Genomic DNA, 23,274 nt, shown 5'->3' on the forward strand with positions numbered 1-23,274 from the left:
CTGCTGTAATACAGACGGCTACACAAGATCCGTCCTCCAGCATCTACAACAACTCTAAGAAGAAACTTGAATAAAATGAGACTATTAATATTATTATCATTATTGTTTTGTTGTTAATAATATCGTAAATTGATAGCATGAGTTACATCACAAATACTTTTCATGATCTAATATCAAAGCACTTCTTCATTTAATGAAATATAATTTAAATCCTGACCCACATCTTTATATATATATATATATATATATATGTATATATATATATATATATATATATATATATATATATATATATATATATATATATATATATATATATATATACATATATATATACACTTTTTTTTCTTGAATATGCTTTATTGACAAAGCACATAATACAACTACAAAGAAATAACAAGCACAATGTCATGGGTTTCTGAGGGGAAACAAAACAGTCTAACAAAGAATCACGTGATATTGAACAGGGAACATAAGTTTATGGTTTTGACAGCTTTCAAATTTTGAGAATGTTGTATGGTTTTTATACATTGTCTGGTTTTATTTAAATATACATAATATTCTTCCTCCCCAATATGGTGGTGTCACTGACGTACACTCAGCTAGAAGTGCGTCATTTACGTCTGGTCTACAGGCTGTGTGTAACTTTAAAACATGCTATCTAAACTGTTTTCCAGCGTTTCCAGAAGTTAAAAAAGTAATTTTTAATATTCATTCTGAGCTCAATTTTAAGTTATGTTTGATTTAGTTAGTTAAACCCCGCTTTTTAAGTTTCTGTTTATTTTTTATGACTAACTGTTTCGTTTATTAACACACCTGTGCGTTCATTTGTGTGCGAATGTGTGTACTTTAGTCCAAAAGTTTGTTTTGTTAAAGCTAAAGCTAAGCGCTACTACAGCAGGGCGGAAACCAAGTGAATTCATGTCCATATTAGGAGATGTGCTGGTGCCCCGTCATTCTAGCCTTCTAGTGGTCAAATACAAACAGGCCCGGTGTCGGTATCAGGTCCATGTCCATTTCATGTGCTGGACCGGGGAATCAACACGACGTTTAGCCGCTGGTACCGTGTTCCTGGTTCCGTTTCGGTATGTCAGAGTTTTATTCTAACGGATTTGTGTAGAACCTACGTGGTCTGGTTTCGGTTCCAGAAAGTTCTCCTTTCGAGCCCAATAAGGTAGAGCGGGTAAGAACGGGTTAAATTCAGGTCAGGATGGAGAGACAACACTGTGTGTATGTGTGTGTGTGTGTGTGTGTGTGTGTGTGTGTGTGTGTGTGTGTGTGTGTGTGTGTGTGTGTGTGTGTGCCTGCATGTAATAAGTAAATGAATTATTAACCACTTTTTAACAGGGGAGCAGCACCAGGAGGACATCAGTTATTAGTTGAGCTGAATTTCAGACTGAAATATTATTTACATTTAACCAGTGATACAAAATAAACACTTAAGAATTACAAAGTAACAATTAAAATGTTGGCATCGATCTTTTGATAATGGACACTTATGTTAAACAACAGAGATGGGTTATGGACTTTAACAAGTAAAATGAACGATTATGGAAAATATTTACTAAAACAGAAATATGGATTTTACTGATGAGGAAACCGAGATTAGCTTTAATTGTAGATTCCTGGTCAAATTAAGGTGATTTGGGTGAGAAATAACCAGTAATCCTAAAATGACCTAATTTATCATCAGAGTTCAGTCAGAAGGAACATTTTCACTAAGTTTGGCCTCCAAAATTCCTCTTTCCTAAAAATCCCTGCAGGTGGATTTCCAAACGGAGCCCATAGGAGGGTTGGACACCTCAGAGGTTTCAGTGGAGGTTCTCACAGAGTTCAGATGGTTCAGATAGCACAATGACATCAGGAGGATCTTTATCATCTGGTGGAATGGCAGATCAGATCTGACTGTCTGACCCAAAATAAATTCCAAAGTTCAGCCAAAATGACTTTCAAGAACAATAGTTTTTTTGGCTGGTTTCAAATATTAGTACTTTTTACTGGAAAATAATTAGAGACAAAAAAACAATAATTCCTTTATACTGTTTTATTTTTCTTAAGACAGAGAATACTCTTAATTCTGCTAAACTTGGATCTCACAGGAGGGGCTTGGTCAAATCTCATTGGTCAGGGTGAAACCAAACACACTTTCAGTGTTTTTATGTTTTTTATTAAGTGACTGAGGCTGTTTATTTAAAGCCAACTGATTTCATTAGTGATGTTAAATGTTTTGCCGGGCGGTGCCAGAGTCTGAGGTCTGTGGTTGGTAAGGTTTCTGGTTCTGAGGACAGATCAGTGTCTCCCTGGAGCAAAGAGCTCGGATCAACAACAGGAGCTGCTTCTCGTACGACAAACTACTAAATGAGAGCTGAAAATAAGAATTCTGGACCATCAGGGACTGGGAAGGACGAAACGGGGTCCATTATGGTCCCAGTGAGAACTTGTTTCATCTGTTTGATGTTTTTCTTGTCCTAACCCATATTCCTGCAGCTAAGGTGTTACAGCTGTTTCTCTGCTGTTTCCCCTTTACCTTCATCCAGCCCAGACCTTGTGGCGGTCCTTCTCAAGGGGGTGGAGTCCTTTCTCCAGCAGTCATGTCAGGCTTCAACCTGCTGCACCTAATAACCAAGAGTCAGCCGGTGTCCCTGAGGTCCTGCAGCCTTCCTTCAGGTTCTCGCCCTGCCAGCTGAGCTGTGTGTGCCTGGTTTGCTCTGCCTCTCTAACACATTAACTCACTACTTGTGTGGCATCATGTGTTCTTATCTTTGCTTATTCTTTTCTGTTTGGTCTTCCTGCGAACAAACAATCACTATAAATCTAAAAATCTAAGCAGCCAGTTTTTTTTTTATATCTAATGTTTTTATTAAAGAATAAAACTAGGAGCAGCTTACAAGTGTGGTGGAACTTTGACATCTGTCTGCTCTTTAGGGATGTTGTTATTTTGTAATTATCAAAAGTAACAATCAGAAGCCATCCAAGGTGACCATGTTCTCAGGCAATATTTTGGGAGTTTAGATGGTAAACAGGTTTTCTCTGATGTTCCAGGGGATGCTGACAGTTGCCGTCATCCACAAATAAACAAGAGCAGATGTTTGTTTCTCCATCAAATGTTTGTAATTCCTTCGTTAATTAATCCTAAGTGAACATTTTGGTTGCAAAGGGGAACAAAGATAAAAAAAATATCTTTAAAAATAAAATATGATCTGTTTTGAAGCCAGTTGTGGTTCTGGATTCTGGTTGGCAGTTCCATAACAATGTTGCAGCAATGTTTTGTGTGCTTGGAGACGAGCCCTGTAAAGTTACAACAGCGCCCGCTGACCTCTCCATACAAAGGAATTGTTCCGCTACAAAAACACTTTTCATTCATGTTTAATTGATGAGCTGACTGGGCTGTGATCCAATAACGTGGATGTTTGTTCTAATCCTACTGCTTACATAACTTGCCCTGATCATTTCTAGCTGAAATGTGATGTATATAGTGAGAACATCATTAAATATCTCCCTACCTACCATCCTACTTACCTACCTTCCTACCTCCCTACCATCCTACTTACTTACCTACAGACTTACCTTCCTAACTACCTACCATCCTACCTACTTATCTACCTTCAAACCCAAAATCCTACTTACTTACCTGTGTACCTACCTACCTACCATCCTACTTACTTACATCACATTTACATACCTACTATATTACTTCCTACCTTCTATCCTATGTATCCACCACCCCAGCAGCAGTCTATTTACATGTTTTGTGTAAATTAGCAGATAGCATTAGCGTTAGCATGAATTTAAAAGTAAATACTTAAAACATCACTAACTACTAACTAATATCACTATCTTTGATGACTGAAGCTAACAATGCTTAGAAGTAAAATTTGTCCTTGCATATTAAATAAAAAATATTAATGTTACTGGTTCACAGATTAAAAGATGAAACCTAAACATCATTTTGCTATTAAAATGTTTTTAAACTTTTTCGTTGGAGCCTTTCTAAACTTCCTTGGTGCTGTTCTTCTAAAGCACCAATTTTGTGATGCCACTGATTCAATCTTTTTATCTGGTTGTTAGATTTAAATATCAGATTTTGGATGTGAACATGTTGATAGTTTCTTCCTGCTGAATTCTGCACTTATTAAATTTGTTTCTAATCTAATAACTGCCTCCATTTCCTGCAGCTTGCATGCACTGAGTGGCTTTGTTCTGCAGCTTGATACACATCTGGTGGGTAAAGCAGATGCCAGTATAGAAGCTTTATAGTAGAAGCAGGTTGTTGGAATCATAAATCTGAGCTTCAAACTGTAACATGTCCTATCTGAAGAAGTCAGGTGTGAGTTACACATGCCATACCAACACACACACACACACCTATATAGATCTAATAATTATTTCAGACACATGCCGTTGACGGTTCCCTTGATCCACCAGAATAACTTTCCTTAGAAGGACACATTTCCCACCTGCAGCTCACTTTACCCACAGCAGGTCACCTACCTTCAGCAGGTCACAGGACACCTCAGAGCTCCATTGTTCTTGTCTAAACAAGTTCGAGCAATCTGTGCAGGAAGTTAAACGAGGCAGTTTGGATGCTGCTCAGCTCCTGCTTTGATGCTTGATGCATAGACATAATATGTTTCTGTTTTTGGAGAACTTGATAACATATGAGTAATGTGACTTTCTTTTGTCTTGTCTCAGGAGCACGCAGGACCAAGAAAACCTGGCCAGTGAGTTTCTCCCAGGAGGAACTGAAGAAACGCCTCACCCCGCTGCAGTACCGTGTTACCCAGGACAGAGAGACAGAGAGGTGGGACGACTTCATTTGACTTTTTTTTTAGGATTTAATCACTTATATTTATTCTTTTTCCATCAAGAATCTGCATCTGTTCTTAGTGGCTTCAAACTAAACATCATACTTGGGAATTTTAATATGCAGGAGTGTCTTTAGAAAATGTTGCCGAACCTGTTAATGTAGTCTGCTGAATGAGGAAAAGGTTCAAACCGAATCAACCTGTGGCTTTAACATGGCCTAGAGTCGTCTTCCATGCTCCAGCGAAGTTCTTTATCAAAGCTCCTACTATTCTGTAGATGTACAGTTCCAAGCACACTTGTGTGTTGTACAAGGAATGTGGGACACCTTGTCAACCCAGTGATGTCCTAGACTGTCCTAGTGCTGTCCATCCTTTACAAGCTCGTATTGTGGGATGTGTGATTATGGACAACCAGAGGCAGTGTTTAGTAAAAGAGAGTTGTTGTTAAAGGTGGAACATGGAACATTTTAATAAAAAGTCAGATAAAAAAAAATACTACCTCCACAGGGCATTTAGAGGTGTGCAGGATTGATGTACATTTTCTCCTATAAAAGCTATATTTAAAAAAGTAAATAATAAAAATTGCATTTTGACGGGTAAAATGGTGGACTCGTTAAGTCAAGCAGCTGATTCTGAGCCCAGAAAATGATCTAACAGTAAATACTGTTGTAAAATAAACGTATTAGTAAAAGTATCTGATAGGTAATTAATTTTATCCCATATTACCTTAAAGGACGACACACAGAGAGAGAGAGTAGATTGATTATTTGTAATTTCCATTACCCTGAATCGTCATGCGAGAGCTGGGCGCTGAAAGTCCGTCCATGGAGCCAACCGGAAACCTCCCCCAATCAGCTCCAGACAAAGCCTTCAGCTCACCAGCTCTGCATGCCCGCATTCTCCATCAAAATGTTGGGTAATTTTTACTTCTCCATAACCCTTGAACCTGAAATAAACACACACACAAAAGAGGATTTCATTGTACCCCGAGTCCCCAAAATAATGGAGAGTCGACACAGGGGAAACCCCCTCCGAGGCTGGCCCCACGTCACTCCCCCGAGTCCTCCTCAGTTTCCCAGGGGTTTTATTGACCAACAGGATGGAGAAGGCGGGCCTTCTCAAGTTACATGCAGGTGCAGACCGATGGTACAGACCCATCTCCTAGGGTTACCACGGTTACCACATTCCAGAGATCTTGTCTCAGGCATTACAAATTTCACAGGAGCTCGTCACCCCACACAAAGAAAGATTCACAGACCAACCAACATGAACATTTAATAAAAATACCTAACAGTACCCTTATCCTCTATGATTTGTCACTGGACATGGTGCTGGCTGGTCAGTGAACCAACACTGAGAAAGCTGGATAGTGTTCTGTTGTTGCACTACCACCTTTAAACACTGGATGCCGCTATAGCGCCCGTGTTCCATATTCAACTTTTATCTAGTTTGATAAAACACAAGAAGTAAACACAAAGACTGAATGCACGCATGGAGCTGTGACAGAAGGCGAAGAAACAAAACGATGTTCAGCTCAATCTGGAGATTCACATCCTTTTTGTTTTTACACTTTCACGTTTTTCATTTGTTCTTTATATTGAGACATTGTGTTTCACTAATACAGCCTCTCCTATAGTGCCTTTACAGGAGAGTTTACGCATCATAAAGATGAGGGGACCTACACCTGTGTTGTCTGTGGGACCCGCCTTTTTAGGTAAGAAGCTTTGTTATTAATAAGCCGCGTTGGTAGCACGCGGTCCTGCTTACCGAGGAAATGTTGTCAGTGATGCTTTTATTAGTTTGAATAATCAAATATTGATGCCTGATGAGTATTTTGCAAATGAAAATAATTGAACATTTTATTTAGTCCTGATGGGACTTCAGCAGCCATTTTGTAGGAATTCTGGTTGTTTCTGTTTCTGGTTGATTTAGTGGATTTATATCTTCTCCTATGACAGACACAACATGCCTGAGATGAGAGGTTTCTCACAAAGCAGGGTCTTTCCTCACATGCCTCTTTGAAAACATACTTTAAAACAGCAGTGAGACACTGGTGTCTTCCTGTTGCTGCTGGAGAGAGATGTCTCTCCTCCAATCCTCAGAGCTTCATGTAATAAAACTCATTAGAGTCTGTATGAGAGAGCTATCACTATTCATCCAGCTGGAGCCATATAGAACACCCACAGGCCATTTCTCCAAATAGCACAAGTCTAACACAAATAAATAGCCATTAATCACAAATGCATTAATATAGATTTAAAAACAAGACATTTCTTTAAAAAATAACATTAAAATATGTTTATTAAGCATTAAGTTTAGTTTAGTTTCATGGTGGCTCAGAGGAAGTTGGTTGTTGTGGGGCCAAGGAATAATTTCTCCTGATCTCAAGGCTGTATCTCAAGTTTCCTTCAGACTGAGACCATCCATGGCTTCCTACCTGATAATACCTGAAGTTATAAAATCGACTGTGTTCAATTTTCTATCTATCATCAGCTGATGGAGCAAAGCAAAATAGAAACTGTATATTTTCCTGACTTGTTTTTGTTTCTGTTTACAGCTCCAAGTCTAAGTTTGACTCAGGCTCAGGTACATTAACCCTCTGTTACTCGTTCCTTTTCTCTGTTTAACCATTTTTAGTCTTTTAAATGCAATATATTTACAGTCTGATCACGTTTACTTCAGATTCTAGATTATGTACCCGATGACTCTAAATTTATATTTTCTGTCTTAGCTTAAGTTTCTTTAGGATGAACTTACAGGTGAAACTCAAAAGATTATAAAATGGGATAAAAGTTTGTTGGATTCAACTTAAAAGGAGATGGACTAATTACATGCAAAGCCAGATATTTCAAGCCTTTTTTTTTTTGTTATAACTGTGATGATTACGGCTTACAGCTGATGAAAATTCCACAATCAGGATCTCAGACTATTAGAATATTGTGAAAATGGTCAATATTCTAGATTAAGTGTCACACTCTAATCAGCGAATGCATCCAGAACACCTGCAAAGGGTTCCTGAGTCTTTAGATGGTCTCAGTATAAGGTTAATTACTGAAATAAATGGACCTTTGCTCCATATTCTAAATTTTAAACTTTCACTTGTATGAACGCACATGAAGACAAACTAGAACTTTCAGTTGGACGCCAGACTGATAACCGGTCCAACTGTAACTAGTTGCTGTGAACAGAAAACCCAGCTGTCAGACTCTCACTCTGTTTCTGTCTCACAACAAATCAAGAAAGTTACTGCACTAAAATCAAAGAAACATGTGAGCTGCTTTTTCTCTCAATAAATTAACTTTTTAGCTGTAACAACAAAAAAACTGAAAACCCCTGGGCTTATAGATGCATCACCTGTGTGTACAATTATACATAAATAGGTTAAAAAGACAAGAAGCCCACCAAGCTAAGAGCCATAGTTATAAACAGGTGCTGTGAGGTGCTCTCTCTGATATCTTCACTAATTTATTCCTAAATAATGGTCCAGGTTGGCCTTCGTTCTCTGACCTGATGAATGGAGAGTCCATCACTCTGTCAGATGACTTCTCCCATGGGATGCACCGAGTGGAGACGACCTGCAGCCAGGTATGCCTGACAGATATCAGCGCTGAGAAAATCATTCCTAAAGCGTTGAACTCAAATTTCACTTCAAGCAGTCCTGGGAAAATAAGTCAACAGTCGTGCTTTATCATTTTCGAAGTATAAAGAGCAAATTGCAGGTTACATTTTTTCTAATTCCTATAAAATGCTGTCCTAAAAATACTATTTGAAAAGCGTATTGTGGATATTTCGTTTTAAATTACACAACAGCAGAGGTTTTCTAGTAAAAAGTGGACTTTCTCAGAAAAGCTTCTAAAAAGGCTCTTTTTTCTAAATGTAAACCTCTGACGTAACCAAAGGGAGTTGGAAGCTAGGCTGCCTCAGCTCAGTGTGGAGAGTGGCTAGTTTTAGAGTAGAGAGGTCATGTTATCCAGTCAGTGTGTGTGTTTACTAGTGTTGGGTTGTGTTCATGTTGATAAACTGTAGTTTGTGAAGGCTGTACCAACTCCAGCCTGTCTGGACATTGAGTCCACGGGTTTCCAGATAAGAGAAACAACGCCTCTATCTCCGTGCCTGAGGGCGTTTTGTGCAGCTGAAAAGACGGGACTTCTGTAGCCCGGGTCGGTATCGGGTCAGTACCAGGACAGGGAGGTCCGCGCTGGGCTCCGGAGACTTGTGGCGGGGTTTAAAAAATTATATGCGGATTTCTGGAATTCAGATCATCATCTGAACCAGGTCAGAACCGACCACAAGAAAAGACGCGGGCCAGCTGGCTTCTGGGTCGAAACCGGATCAGAACTGCTGCGGGCCTCCAGGAGAGGATACTTTTAAAAATACCAGCTGGACTGGCTCGCTGGTGTCTGGGTCACATCCAGCTCACAGAAACCTGCTTGAGCTCCAGAACCGGATGACAGACGTCTCTCTCCCTCTCTCTAAGCGCTAAACTACATTGAACGGATATTAACGAGTATGAGACAGCTGACAGACGCTCATTAGTATTAATATTACATATATTAACTGACCGATACAATTTTAATTGTCTGGTACATGATAGTAATCTGTACAATATTTTGATGTTAGCACACGAGTTTAAACAAACTTTGTTACCTCACAAGCTGCTCCCCCGCTGCTTCTCCTCACATCGCAGCACAATCTCTGCTTTGGCCGATCGTTTCTCCCTCTGGTTTGTTTTTGCTCTCTGGGGCGTGCAGCAAACTCATAACTTTATGGTTTTGGTCCATCATGGGTATAATTGTAAACATTTAAAGTTTCCTCCGTGTCAGCGCCAGCATTATAATCTATATTTTTCACTGGATTAAGCTAACAGGACTCCCTCAGCTGATGTCTTGGTTTGGCCAAAAAAATAAATAAAAAAATTTTCTTACAAAAATTACTCTAAAAGCCTACATATTGTATGTTTGTGTAAAAAAATGTTTAAAATGAGTTTCTATTATGTTTCTCTAAACATTGGTTCATGGGAGTCTCTAACCTACAATTTGCTGTTTTTATATTAAACTTTATTTAATGACCTGCTTGGAGTATTTCTCGTAGAAGGCCCTCTGATTTGTGACTAGATGATCAGTTAGGGATCATTGGTATTATGGAAGGGTTAGTTAGGACTGTACAGGGCTTCCTGTTTTTATATGAACTACACTGTGTGTATGTGTGATTTCTTATTGTCACTTTACTGCTAAATATTGAACTAAAATCTAGTTTAAAGGTGAATTAAGTTTCTTTTTTTAGTCATATTGCAATGATTGTTATACTGTTCTTGTGAAATATTATTTGGGACCCAGTTTTGTTATTCCTTTTGATGGTTTGATTTTCAGAATCAGGTTACTAGGCTTTAATGACAACTGGTCAGGACCAAAGCCTGTTAAAGTGTCTGTGTTACAGTGTGGAGCACACCTGGGACACCTGTTCGATGATGGTCCAAGGCCCACAGGAAAACGTTACTGCATTAACTCAGCTTCACTGGCTTTTCAGCACGAAGACGACTGCTGTTCCTCCTCCCCCTTCCCTGAGGGTAAAGCAGCCAGTAGCTCTGAGAATGATGGAAAGACTGAACCCTGAACGAAAGCAGCACAGACCCATCATCAAGTCACTGGTCATGTGTGCTTTGGATGTGTAGTTTCATACCAGAAACCAAAAACAATTAAACCAGTGACATATTCTGTGTAAATAACAACTTTATTTGTGCTTTCCTCCATCAAAGCATCACTGGGAGTCAGTGGATCTTGTAATGAATCAAATAGAGGGTAAATTGGATTAAATGAATGGCTTAAGAGCTATTTATTTCTATTATCATTACTTGTGACCACTAGCTGTAATACTCTCTTAATTATAGAGCATCACCTTGCTTGGTCTTAGGATGATTAATTAGAAGGTTCTAGGATTTTTTTAATTATTAAGGGATCGTTCACACTTCGTTTATGATTCAAGAACCAGTCAGTGTTTGCAAACAAATAAGCATTTATTTTACAAACAAGACTTGACAGATTGTTTAAACTATTATGTGAGTGGATGCAAACTAAAAGATGGGTGTCTGGAAACTATGTGTGAATATAGTGTTAGAGTCGAAATCTCCGTATCCCAGATAGGGGTGCGTTCTGGTTATAAAAGAATTTGGTTTGCAGATAAGCTATAAGCTGTTATTTATCAAACTGCATACAGATGCTATCTGTGTGTCTATATTACCGTAGATGCACCCTCTTGGTGAATCCGAAGGTCAGAGTGGTGGGATGACCGCTGGCACCGGAGGGCTGTAGAGTACTGAGGTGCCGTCCTTTCAGCCCTAGAGATGTGTCTCGGGTCACGACAGATGGATGGAAACCACGCATCTTAAAAGAACTCTGAAGGAGTTTTGCAAAATCAGCTTTGTTCTGCAGGAAAACTATCTTGTTGTTCAGCTTCGCAGGTGAAAAAAGCTTTAAGGTTTTGACAGCGTGTCAAAATCTTTCTGAGCTAGAGATTTGCTAAGAGATGGCCAGTCTCCAGCTTTCTCTCCCGACTGACGAGAAAGCAGAGCGGCTGGTCTATATACCCGCTGTTATTTATAACCAAACTTACCAAGAATCTCAGAAACACACGCTCTGAGACGCAGAGTCTCTGAGTCTAGGGACAAGGTTAGTTATGTGTCATGCGTTCTTATCTTAACCTTACTCTCTGTCTGGTGTGAGCAGATGGTGATGACCTAATCCAGTAAACATACTTAAACAATCCTTGAGTACAGATTCATGAACATTTTATTGCTTAATTATACGTGACAATATGTAATGGTTTTTAATCATAAAATCTTCTTTCTTCCATGACTATTTTGAAATATAAAGTTACTTTTCATTATGAAATCTTCTTTCTTCTGGGAATAAAGATTTATCTAAAACAATTCTCTTGTGAACGGCGTTGGCTGCTACTGTTCATATGAAACTGTGCTCAGCTGATGAAGTCATCTGATTAAAATGCTGAGTTGTGCAGACTCACAGACTCCTGACAAGGGAAGATACAGCAAAACATGTAGTAGCCAGGGTTATTTGCTCTGGCTGCATATGACCTGTGGGATCTTTAAAATCAGGCCATTTGGTGACGTTACATCTCAACTCTGCGTTTCTAGTCTAAAATTTCCTTACAAAAGGCAATCAACTCCCTGAGACTGCCTTATGCTGACGTGTGTGAAATGATGAAAACTGTAAAGGCATTTGGTTTACAGTGAAGATGTTCCATACCGCGACCTGTGTGCAGACCATGTGTTTTCAGGTTCCCACTAATAAACGACTCCGAGCCACCACAAGCCTTGGTTAGTGATGCAGTGGCTGGGATCTGTTCAAAGGGTTTCAAACAAACACATTTGTTGTGTTTATGAATAGTCACTTTGCATTCATACATTTGTACACATTGTATTCTCCCCAAATAGATGCAAAAATCAAAACAACCACTAGTGGCTCATTAAGGTTACCGTGGTAACGTTCAGAAATAGCCTTTATTGAACTTTATCAATTGATGCTGCTGTGAACAACCCTCAGGAAACCCACTTAGGGATGTTTTACCCAGACAGAAACAGTGATCTGTTCATGTCAAGGTTTTCCTAGAGGGAGCAGCCATCAGCAAGCCCACATGACCAGAGCCTCTGTGTGTGTGTGTGTGTGTGTGTGTGTGCTTCACAGATAATTATGAACTTAAGTGCACATGATAAAGGCTATGACTTTTAGGGGATTTCTGCTTGCAGGAGCTGTATCATGTTTAGATGGGAGCTTTTGTGTGTGTGTGTGTTTTCTTAAGTTATTCTGCAGCCCAATGGGGTGAGGCAATGTTTGTATTTGTAATATTCACTTAATAAAATATTTAAAAAGATTAAAAAAAATAGCTTCTTTTTTTGCCACACTAAATCCATTTGGGTGCACACTTCCTAACTATAATGCAGCTGCATTTCCTGATAGAAAACAAAATTTGTCCTGTAGTTTAAAATCTAGTGTATAATTTAACACTAACTGGTGTTTGCAGCTCAAATTACTTAGGAAATGAAGCTTCACACAGCAATGACATACCAATGGACAGCAGCACTGGACTTTTAGAAATGTGTAAGTCCTGTTGGTCATGTGTTAATTACATAGTCAGGTTGATGCTGGTTTTCAGACAAGGTTCATGTCAGCAAAGATTTTACTTTTATTTTGTCTTACATATCCTGACAATTCTTACAAAGCAAGTCAATCATTGATGAAAAATGCTGAGAAACATTATATAACAGGTCTAGTGACATTAAAATAGCACAGAACCCTTGTTAAAAATAAATAGGTTTTGGTTTAATATCAGAACTGCTACAAAACTCTTAAAATGTCAAACTAAGAACTAGATCCCTCACCCTTTAGACGGTTTCTATATTCATTACATTCTCCAACGCAGTGCCAGTTAAAACAAGGGAGCGGGAAAAAAGCATAAATTTAAGGCACAGTTGGATCATCCGCTGCAAACTGCAGCCATCGAACACAAGAAATGTGCACCATCTGTACAATTTTACACAGCAAAACCTAAATCCAGGTTTTTATTCACTGCATTAAAATAACTCAAGTTGCTGTTTCACAAGCTCAAACACAAACAGGAAGTTATTTATGCCTCCAGTCCTTGCCCTGGATTTATTAATAAAACTTTCTTTTTAATAAAAGTGGGAACTGATCACAGCAGCAGCGGAGACCGACTCAGGTGGCGTCATGATGAATAAGAACTTATGGGTGAGGATTCCTGCAACCTGGAGGTCACATGCACACACACGAAAGTAAAAACATCACATTTAAGATGAACAACTCAAGGAAAGAGGGTAAGTTACATAAATCCTGGACAATAGAACTTGGAATTACATTAGAATTAGTTTAAAGGCTTCATGTGACTGGAAAACATGAGCTCTGTAGGATCTCAATCGGTGTTCAAAGAAAGCTGGAATAAAGGAAATAAAACGAAAACAAGGTCGAGTCTTCCAGCTTCAGTGGTTGTTCTGATTTTAGTGTGTGTATGTGTGTGTGTGTTCTGATAAAGCTTGTGCTTCTAACTGCATTAAGAGCAGAAAGTTTTGATTTTAACAGTTTAAAAACAACTTCCACGTGAGACCGATGTGTCTGACTCTGTAACTAACAGAAGCAAACCCAGTGGGTTGAACTGTGGAAGAGGAGAGAGGATTGGTCTACAAACAGATAAAATACTCAAAGATTTTATTCTGACACTTGAAATATACAGTTTATATGTTATAACAGAACGTGCTCCACTCTGCTGCTTCTCTTTCGTATCCGCAGTGTGGAATAAAAATAATAATAATCCAATAGCAGGAGCAAAAGTCCTGAAGGTATTAAAATAGTGAGTGGGCCCAGCAGCAGAGTTCTGGGAGGAAAAAAGCAGAACAGCAGATGTCTCAGGAGAAGCTGGAAGAGCTGACTGACTCGTGCTGTTGATGGTAAGCTGCAGCGTTCGTGCTGTTCTGGTGGAGGCTGGAGGCCTTCAGGGGCGTGCTGCAGCCCTGGGCCTGTGGGAAGCGCTGGTGGTACCGGTCCAGACGCAGGTATTTAACCGTCACCAGCTTACCTGTGGAGCAAAAGCAGAACTTGAGAAAACTGAGCTGCCTCACAAAGATCAAATATCTCAACCAGAACACGTTCTGCCAAAACAGTTTCACTCTGCAGGAAATAGAAAGCAACTAAAATAAATAATTAAATCTAAATAAAGTCTAATGTGACACCAAGATGGAGAAATATATTCAAATGTTAAAACCAGAAAAACCAGCTACATATTCACACAGGTGTGCTTATAGATGTGGGAGGGGCTTAATCCCTGCTGATTGTTTTTATTTTCATAGTTATACTTTGAATCAATCTCACAGGACCGGTTTTAAACCAGACCGGAGCTAAAGAACAGAGCCTGAAGAGTTTCCAACAAGTCACCAAGCATCCTGACCAGAGACCTCCGGGCCTAGGTTTGAGGTTTGCTCTGAGCTTCCGTTTCAACATCCTACAGTAAACCTTTCCAGAGAGGATGAGTGTTATGATCCTCTGTCTGATCCCTGATTAGTGAGCAGGTTTGATCAGGTTCAACCTAAAAAAAACTACAGGAACTCAGGTGGCAGAAGAGGGCGGGAGTCTGGGTGTGTTGATCCCCAGAGATATAAAGTGGCTTTAAGTGAGCAGATCACCAGTCTCTTACTGGTGATCTGCTGGTCCTTGGGTATAGATTTATCAGCCTGTGCATCAAATATTATGTGGTGGCAGCATTTTAACACATCAGCCCAGAAACGAGCTGAAAGGATCAATGAGGCCAGTGAGACTAGAGACCCCATCCCCCCCCCCCCCCCCCCCCCCCCCAATCCTCTTAAGTCAGATTGATAACCCTACATGTGATATCTAAATAGAACATCAGACGCGTTTGGTTTACCATCAAACCAGGAGCCGTGGAGAGCTTTGAAGGCTTTCCCTGAGTGTTCTGGAGATAGACACTTCATATACACACACCCCTGTGGAGACAAGAGCATCGCATTACTATATGTGGAGCCAAACGGGTGTCTTCAGGACATTTCAGGTGGACCACATGAGCCTGTATAAGAAATGTTGGGAGACGTAGGGCCCATCGGACCTCTTTAGGACATTAGGAATGACTGTGTCTCACTCATACCTCACGTGAGTTCTTGTCAACAGCAACATGAACAATACCATCGTTGTCACTGCACTTCTCCAGGATGGCTTCTTGAATGGCTAAATCCCAGTGATCTCCAACCTCGCTGAACACAGTAAAATGAAATAATTATGAATTAAAACCACGTGTGAGAATCCAAAGTCAAAACAAGAACAAAGTGAAGGTGGAAATGAACTCACATGACCGGGTCAAACATATTCCTTATCTTCAGACATGGAGTGAGGCTGTTGGGAGGGGAATTCCTCCGGTCCAAAGGGAAAGCTGGAAACAAGGACGAGCTTTAACAACACACAACGATCTTCCGATTATCTCAGCTGCTCATGTTGCCCTGAGCTGAGGCTCTCGGGTCTGCTGCGTCGAGCAGACTATGGCATCAGTAACAAACATGGTTCCTGCAGGAAACAACCAAAGAACAAGAACCAGAACCAACCCAAAGTGCTGCTCACCCCCAAACACATGACAACATAGAGATGTAACCAAAGGAACCACCATTAGGATTTGAATGAGTCACCTTTTCCCTGCCATCCTTTGGATTTGTCACAACTGAGAGAAGGCTGGATCCACCTCCACACCAGGAAATCTGCTCCATCAATCCTCTGATTCTCCGTTCGAATCCTCGACTCATTGGCTGAAAGAAATCTCACGGCCCGCTCCCAGACCTTCTTCATCCTCTTCCTGTAAAGCAAACACATTCCTGACACATCCTCCAAAAGGTCAACGCACCGTTTCTGCTGCTCAGCAGGACCTAAATGTTCTGTAGTTATTCAGTTTTTTCCCCCGTCATTCAGGGGTCCGCTCCAGCAGAAAGTTCTTGAACGTGGTCCCGTTGGGTCATACAAAAAGTGAAACAGGAAACTTGTCTAAGCGCTTCATGTTCAGGTCGCCTGGTTGAACAGGAGCTGGTTCTACTGGTCCTCCTCTCCTCCCTTCTGTTGGGCCTGGTCTGAACCAAAAGACCCAAAGCCTTTTCACACAAGAGTTCTGAGATATGACTGAAATGGGTCCTGCTCCTCTTGGAGCGGTAGGACTGGATTGGGCCACAGAACCAGTCCCTAGTTTCTAAAATGGTTTTAATGTTCAGAACTCAGCAAGATGTTCAGAAAGTTAATAAAAAAAGATGATCACTCTTACATCTGATTAAATGAGGTGTATTGTGAACGGGTTTGAACTTTAACAGGTGGGTCCAACAAAACCAGAGTCTAGGAAACCCTGACCAGGACCAGATCTACTGGACCACCTGGTTCTGAGGGTTTAAAATAATTATTTTTATCATTATTAATAATAAAAACGGAACCAGGTAGATGAGCTCAGTCTGCTGAGTGAGAACAAACACGACGACACAGGGGACACAAGGAGGTACGGCTGGTACTCACCGGTCCTGAGGAAGAACCAGGGAGTCCCTGACATGTGGGATGGGAAGGTACGGCTGCAGCTCCTGGTTCTCCTGACAGGACTCACCACGAGTCCTCAAAACATCTGAACAAAAACAGCAGAATTAGGAGATTTAAGGGTCTTTATCAAATTTTATCCTGAAACATCAGCATGAGACGTGTCCTCACCAATGATCCGCTCTACCAGGTCATACATCTGCCTCGTTTCCTCCTCCTGCCTTCTCCACCGATACTTCACCAGGGCTACCACACTCAACACACAGCCTGCCACTACACACACACAGAGAGAATAATGAAAAAGATCAATTATGTACAGGAACAAAACCACACACTGAGGACTAATGCTAATGCTAACACAATGAGGGGAAAAAAACGCTCCCATATATATATATATAAAAAAAAGACAGACAACTTAGCTTCAGGCTAACACCACCCTGAGCTAACGGTGGTGTTAGCTGGGGGGCATAATTAGCTTTTGGGCTAACACCTGTGAACTCCTCGGACCTCCTGCTGTGACACTGTCCACTCACCAACAACCAACAGAAGGAGTTTTACGGTCACCGTCAGCAGAGCTCGATGAAAGCGGCACATGAATGGCATCATGGGATGTGTGGACTCTAACCAGGAGATCTCAGACACGTCAGTCACTGGTTCATCAGCCACATCCCCGCTCAGCCTGGGCACACACAGGGTTAGACAGGGAACCACAATCAGGTGAAAAGTTACTTATTTAGATTAAAATAACTATTGATCTAATTCTCTCATGCATGCTTACATGCACGTTCACACCACGCAAACCCTTGAGAGAGCAAAGTGAATCAAGTGCTGAATGCTTAGCGTGTATTGTCTGCGTTGTTTTATATGACTACTGGATTATTTTGCTGGTTTTGTTAGAGGAACTGGTTCTGTTTGAAGCAGCCGATAAAGACTCAGACTGGTATCACGACTTACCTTATACCAACATCCTGACCCGCCTTGATGATCCACTCCAGAGAGCTGTAAATCATACCTTCAAAGTCCCGATTCTGGGCCTGAAAAACACACACGGTAAACGGAAAAGTGGTCAGAACCCAGACAGACTCGTTCTCCTTCACAGGGTCAGAAGAGCTTCAGTATTTAATGAAATATTTCTACTCTGGTCCCAAAAAAAAAACAATCAAAGCACAAAGGTCCACCTGGTTCAGATAATTCTTTGTTCTTTAGTCTCCAACATAATCAGAACCTTAAAATGAAGAAAGTTCTAAAGAATCTTCAGATAAATAAACCTGCGTGTTCTTCTGAACTGCCCGACCCAGATATATGGAATACCTCAGAGACCTGATCAAACTCAGGTCCAATAGCTGATCAACGTACCAATAAAAACTCTGAGGCCTCTGCTAGGGTCAGGTTCCTCCTGGGATACCGCTGGTCTCCACAGTCATGGTGGCCTGTGAGGACAATCAAAAACCCAACGATGACCCGGTTTAGATCCGACACACTTGTGTTCACTAATGTTGGTGTTTATGGAACCCGTCAGCTCTTCATAGTGTTAAGGCGTGAAGTTAAACCAACATAGGGAATAACATGTAAATTACCTAAGCTTAACAGTTCTCTCCTGCTGGTTTATCCACTACAGTACTACAGATCTACGGGCTGCAAGGTGGCACAGCTGGTAGCATTGCTGACTGAAAGCAAAAAGGCTGCAGGTTAAAAACCTTGAAAAAGTGTTCATGTTCTCCTTAAGCATGCGTGGAGTTTCCCAGGTTGTTTTTGAGAAAAGCTTTTGCTAAACGAATAAATATTTATTGACACAGGTCCTGAGTGAAACCTGGCCCAATCTAGTATTTCTCTCTTTTAATGGCGCTTACACATTAGGGTCAGTACGGCCGAGTACCGGACCAGAATTTGGTTTTACACCAGGGTCAAAAATGCATTTTCCATTCTGAGGTGACTTTTTTCCAGACTTCTTCATCAGAGGTCCGACTGGGACTAAGGTGACACTACGGATTGATTGGCCGGCTATAATTCACTCCTACCACCTCTGATTGGCAAGTAGAATCAGCCAGCAGGGGGTTCCCGCATGCGTGATACATTTTCATCCAGGATACTGTCGAGCTGAGATCGGTCTGTAGCACAGAGCTCCCGCCCAGTGGTACAGGGAAAAAAAAGAGTTGCATATGTCCTCTGAGCAGCGAACATCTCTGCACACGGAGATCTCGCCACAGCTGCTTAATGGGAGGAGAGAGCAGCGAGTGTGTGTGTGTGTAAGAACGTGTGTGTGTGTAAGAACGGAGTCAGAGGACATGCACAGCAGTAAGTACTGGGAGCAAATTAATAAAATAATGTGGTTCAGAATCTCCAAAAGCAGCACAGCTCATGACCGCCTTTGTTTACCTTATTATGGTGGACACCATGGATTTTCCCGCGCACCCTAAACGCCACCTTGGGGCTCGGGAACTTCCGCATTTCTTAGAAAGCCTTTGGATTACACGGGAACACTACAATGTCCGTATGAGACCGAAATTATGCTATCCTCCCCCAACCGTACCGACTCTAATTTTTAAGTGCCTATAGTGTCTTAATGTGATGTGTGTGCGTATGTGTGTGTGTGTGTGTGTGAATAACAGCTACCAGCAACAACAGCCAGGTGGTCATGAAGCCTGAGCAGCAGGTTAAGGACAACATCTTTCTCTGCATCATCCTGGAAGCAGAAACACCTGGTTAGCATTCAGCTAACAGAGTAGCATCCTTATCAGAACCTCCAGTTCACAGATTACAGATGCAGCTCAATTAGTTTATTGCATCATAAAAATAAATAATGGCTCTAATGACAAGGTTTATAAAACAACTATTAGGTTTTCAGAAGATGGATGGGGTCTAGGACAAATACTTACATATGAAGAGTCAAAGTCACTGCCAAATGGGTGGCTCTTCACTACAATGAAAAAAAAAGAAGAAGAGAGATGGATTAAAGATGTAAACATCGGTCCACCTCCATAGAAACAAATAACTAACAAGTTAATGATACAAAACAAACTAAAAAAGTGGATGTGTTGTTTTAATGAAAAAGTTATCATTTAATAACGTATAAAATAGACAGATTCCGACCAATCAGAATAAAAGCTCTGATAATAAGACATTCTGAAGAAGCTCTGATGGGTTTCACTCACTCCAGCTTCCCCCTGGCTGCAAGACGTGTTACAAATCTGCGTGATTAATTTAATTTGCATTTAAATGTAGATTTCAATGCCTGACAACAATTCAACATAAAAACTCTTATTAAAATGATGTCATCACATTCCATTTTACAGGCGTGCTTTTATTTTGCGTTTCCTCCTAAATGAAGAGCACTTCCTCCCCTTCAGATGACTGAAATTCACGTGCATCTTTTGGGGTTTTAAAAGGTGAGAGCAACAACGAAGACACACCAGCAGATGCATGTCTGGGCTTCTGTAGCAGCTTTCCTCTGGTTTATAGCATAAAACAGAGAATCGGTTATATCGGTCTTAAAACAAAATCTCTGGATAGAGCTGCACAACTGGGACATCCCTCCTGAATAATGCAATGCAAATATAAAATCATTAAATTGTGAAGCACAACCTCTGGACACTTTTGGATTAATCAGCAAACTTTGAAGACAATCATTAATTCTGGGCTCGATCAGCTGTGTGAAAAAGGATCTCTATTCTGTCAAAAAAGTTTCACCAATAAATAACTCAAGATATAAACAGTACCAGAATCCATATTTTAAAATAACCAATATCATCACACAGCTCAAGGGCTTGGATCACTTAGCTGATTGAGAACTGTTGCAAAACAAAGCCCCCTAATTACCTAAACCAGATGGTAAATTGCCTGTATTTGATATAGTAACTTCTAGAGACCTAGAACCCCCAAGGCACATTCATGCACATACATTCGTTCCCTGGTGGTGATGAGTGGCACAGATAGAGGCAAGGCTGCCCAAGGACAGCAGAATTCTCTGTCAGGAGCCAGGATCGAACCTGCAACCTTCCGATTACTGGACAACCCGCTCAACCTGTTGAGCTACTGCTGCCCCCTACCAATGACTGCAAAAAAAAACCTGAAGCCCATTTCAAACAGCCTGTGGTCCCACAAACAAAACGATGGTTCCTGTAAACAGAATCTTGCTGGTTTAGGGCAACTGGACGTCTTTGTTCTCTTGAAGATGTTGTGCTTCTCATCCAAGAAGCTTTGTCGATTTTCACTGGAATAAAAAGTGAAGCTAGCTGTTGGTACTCGACAAGCTGAACTAACATGTGAAACACCCTCCTCTCTACCCCTTGAGAAAGATTTGATGTTGTTAGGACTGTATTGGACCTGTCCACTTGCCAGGTGTTTTGGTCAAATGAAGGAAGGGTCAGACTGTTAAACACCAGCAGCTCGCCACAGTTTATAAGAGTGAAAATCTGTTTATTCCTGTTAGAACTGACAAAGCTCATTAGATGAGAAGTGAAACATCTTCAAGACACCAAGTCCAGTTGCCTTCATTTGTATCTATGACCTGGATGTCAGAGTCCTCACCAGCAGATCTCACAGATCATTATTGACCCTAATGGACAGAAGATTAACAAAGTTTTTCTAATGATGATCTGGGGGTGATTTACAATCATCTAAACATTAGAAACACCAGATCTGGTACAGTCTGGCCACCCATAAAGCTAGACTGAGTCAACTGGGATAGACTTCTGCTGTAGATCACACCAGAGCCTACCTTCAATAGTTAGGACCAAACGTTCCGCCTCAAAAAGTGGACTGAATCAGCCCGTCTTGTTGGACACTCACCAACACCATCCCTTGGGGGGGACCCCGAACCGCCCATCCGGATGTACATGAGACCCAGCAGCAGGAAGAAGAGGCAGGCCGCCGTGAGAAGGATCATGGACAGGTAGTGGGCGCTGAAGGTCCCGGAGGACACTGGTTCTTCTCTCCTGAACTGAAGAAGCAGTTCGTCCTCTGGTACAGATAGCTTCTTCTTCGGAACCGCCTGGCTGCAGGAGTGGTTCTGAATGGAGTTGTGGTTAGAATGGTTCCCCCTGTGGGTCCGGGTCTGGCTGCTGAAGAAGCGCGGTCTCAGGCCTACTGCGTTACTTCTGGCTTCTCCGTCCTCGCTGTGAACGTGATTGTTCTTGTTGGTGTTTCCTTTGTGGTCCTCGTCCAGGAACACGCATCTCCTCTTCCTGTGGCTCCGTGGACCTCCTAATGGGTTCAAATAACCCTCAGTCTCTTCTGCGCCTTCCATTTCTGGATTCCCTGGTAGATCAGGAGTAGAGTTCTTTCCTCCGACCTGAGACGCCCTATGGAAGGAAAATGGCACGGTTGTGTGGCTCTGTCGAAGTTCCAGGCTGCTCTGGCCCCGGTCTCGGACTCCAGGGCTCCCAATCTCCTCCTCGTCGGAGTCCGAGTACTCTCCAGCTAGATTACTGGGCCGGGATACCCCGCGACCATTAACGGGATGAGAACTCTGAAGTTCTTCATCTAGATCCTCGTCTCTCAGTTCATGGAAATGCCTGGATCCCTTACCGAGATCTCGGTCCAACGGGGCGCCCCTCTGTCTGTCTGGTAGCTGGGATGAGGACTCGGTAGTCCCACCGTCATGTTGCCGCTGAATGGTCTCGGTTCGCGGGGAAACTAGTTTGATTTTGGGCTGTAGACTGGTTGCGACCCGATTTCCCCTCCGGCTGTGATCCAGGGCCTTCCGTCTCAGAGGAGTTTCAGCGTCAGACTCGTCTGAGCTGAAGCCGAGGACTGAAGACTTTGGGCCCGGTCTCCTGCCTGGGCTCGACTGCGTGACGTCATGTCTAGCTGGCCTAGATGCCGCCGAGCTGCTGATACTGGTTCCGCTGCCACGGACTTTACCCGACCTGGAGCCACGCTGTTGCTGCTCTTCGCGAAGCTTCTTCAGTTTCTTCAGGTACACCGGACGCGTGTTCTCCGTGACCGGACCGGGGGTGAAACCAAAACACTTCAACTGAGAAAAAAGCTCTTCATCCGTTAACTGCGTGGTCGCCATCTTGGGGAAAAAATGTCGTCAATAGAAGGTGGTGGTTCTTCTTCTGCTACTTCTTCTCATTCGGTGGTGTTTACTGTTGGTTGGCAGCTAGCTTACATGTGCGTTATTGCCACCTGCTGGTGTGGCTTGGTACCTCCCCAAATAACGAATCTGTCCACCAGATGTGGAACCTTTGTCTATAAATACTGTATAACTTGGTATGCTGCTCAGTAAGCAGGTTTAACAAAGTCATGAAAGCTATTCCTCTGGCAATGAGTCACTTGTATAAAGGAGTTTTAATTTATTCTCATTATTAGCTACAGAAAACCCTTTAATAAGGATGTCAATTTGTGGACATGAATTCTAAAAATAAATGTTTAAG

At 41.6% G+C, this 23,274-nt stretch overlaps 2 protein-coding genes across 2 annotated transcripts; one reads left to right on the forward strand and one right to left on the reverse strand.

Annotated features, from left to right (window-relative positions):
• Window positions 1-954: 954 nt before the first annotated feature.
• Window positions 955-10,645, forward strand: msrb3 (methionine sulfoxide reductase B3). The gene is made up of 7 exons (XM_015952858.3): window positions 955-1,085; window positions 2,538-2,667; window positions 4,693-4,801; window positions 6,442-6,519; window positions 7,363-7,391; window positions 8,293-8,390; window positions 10,242-10,645. Exons 2-7 carry the CDS (start codon window positions 2,592-2,594, stop codon window positions 10,416-10,418), a joined length of 567 nt encoding a protein of 188 aa, XP_015808344.1. The 5' UTR covers window positions 955-1,085; window positions 2,538-2,591; the 3' UTR covers window positions 10,419-10,645.
• Window positions 10,646-14,024: 3,379 nt separating this feature from the next.
• lemd3 (LEM domain containing 3) lies at window positions 14,025-22,976 on the reverse strand. The gene is made up of 13 exons (XM_015952828.3): window positions 21,686-22,976; window positions 19,774-19,814; window positions 19,511-19,580; window positions 18,254-18,327; window positions 17,852-17,931; window positions 17,431-17,576; window positions 17,069-17,170; window positions 16,883-16,985; window positions 16,021-16,184; window positions 15,689-15,770; window positions 15,489-15,594; window positions 15,252-15,330; window positions 14,025-14,408 (listed from the first exon to the last, which is right to left on the reverse strand). Exons 1-13 carry the CDS (start codon window positions 22,911-22,913, stop codon window positions 14,239-14,241), a joined length of 2,445 nt encoding a protein of 814 aa, XP_015808314.3. The 5' UTR covers window positions 22,914-22,976; the 3' UTR covers window positions 14,025-14,238.
• Window positions 22,977-23,274: the final 298 nt, after the last annotated feature.

This window comes from Nothobranchius furzeri, chromosome 1 (genome assembly GCF_043380555.1).
Source record: "Nothobranchius furzeri strain GRZ-AD chromosome 1, NfurGRZ-RIMD1, whole genome shotgun sequence".
Classification (NCBI taxonomy): Eukaryota; Metazoa; Chordata; class Actinopteri; order Cyprinodontiformes; family Nothobranchiidae; genus Nothobranchius; species Nothobranchius furzeri.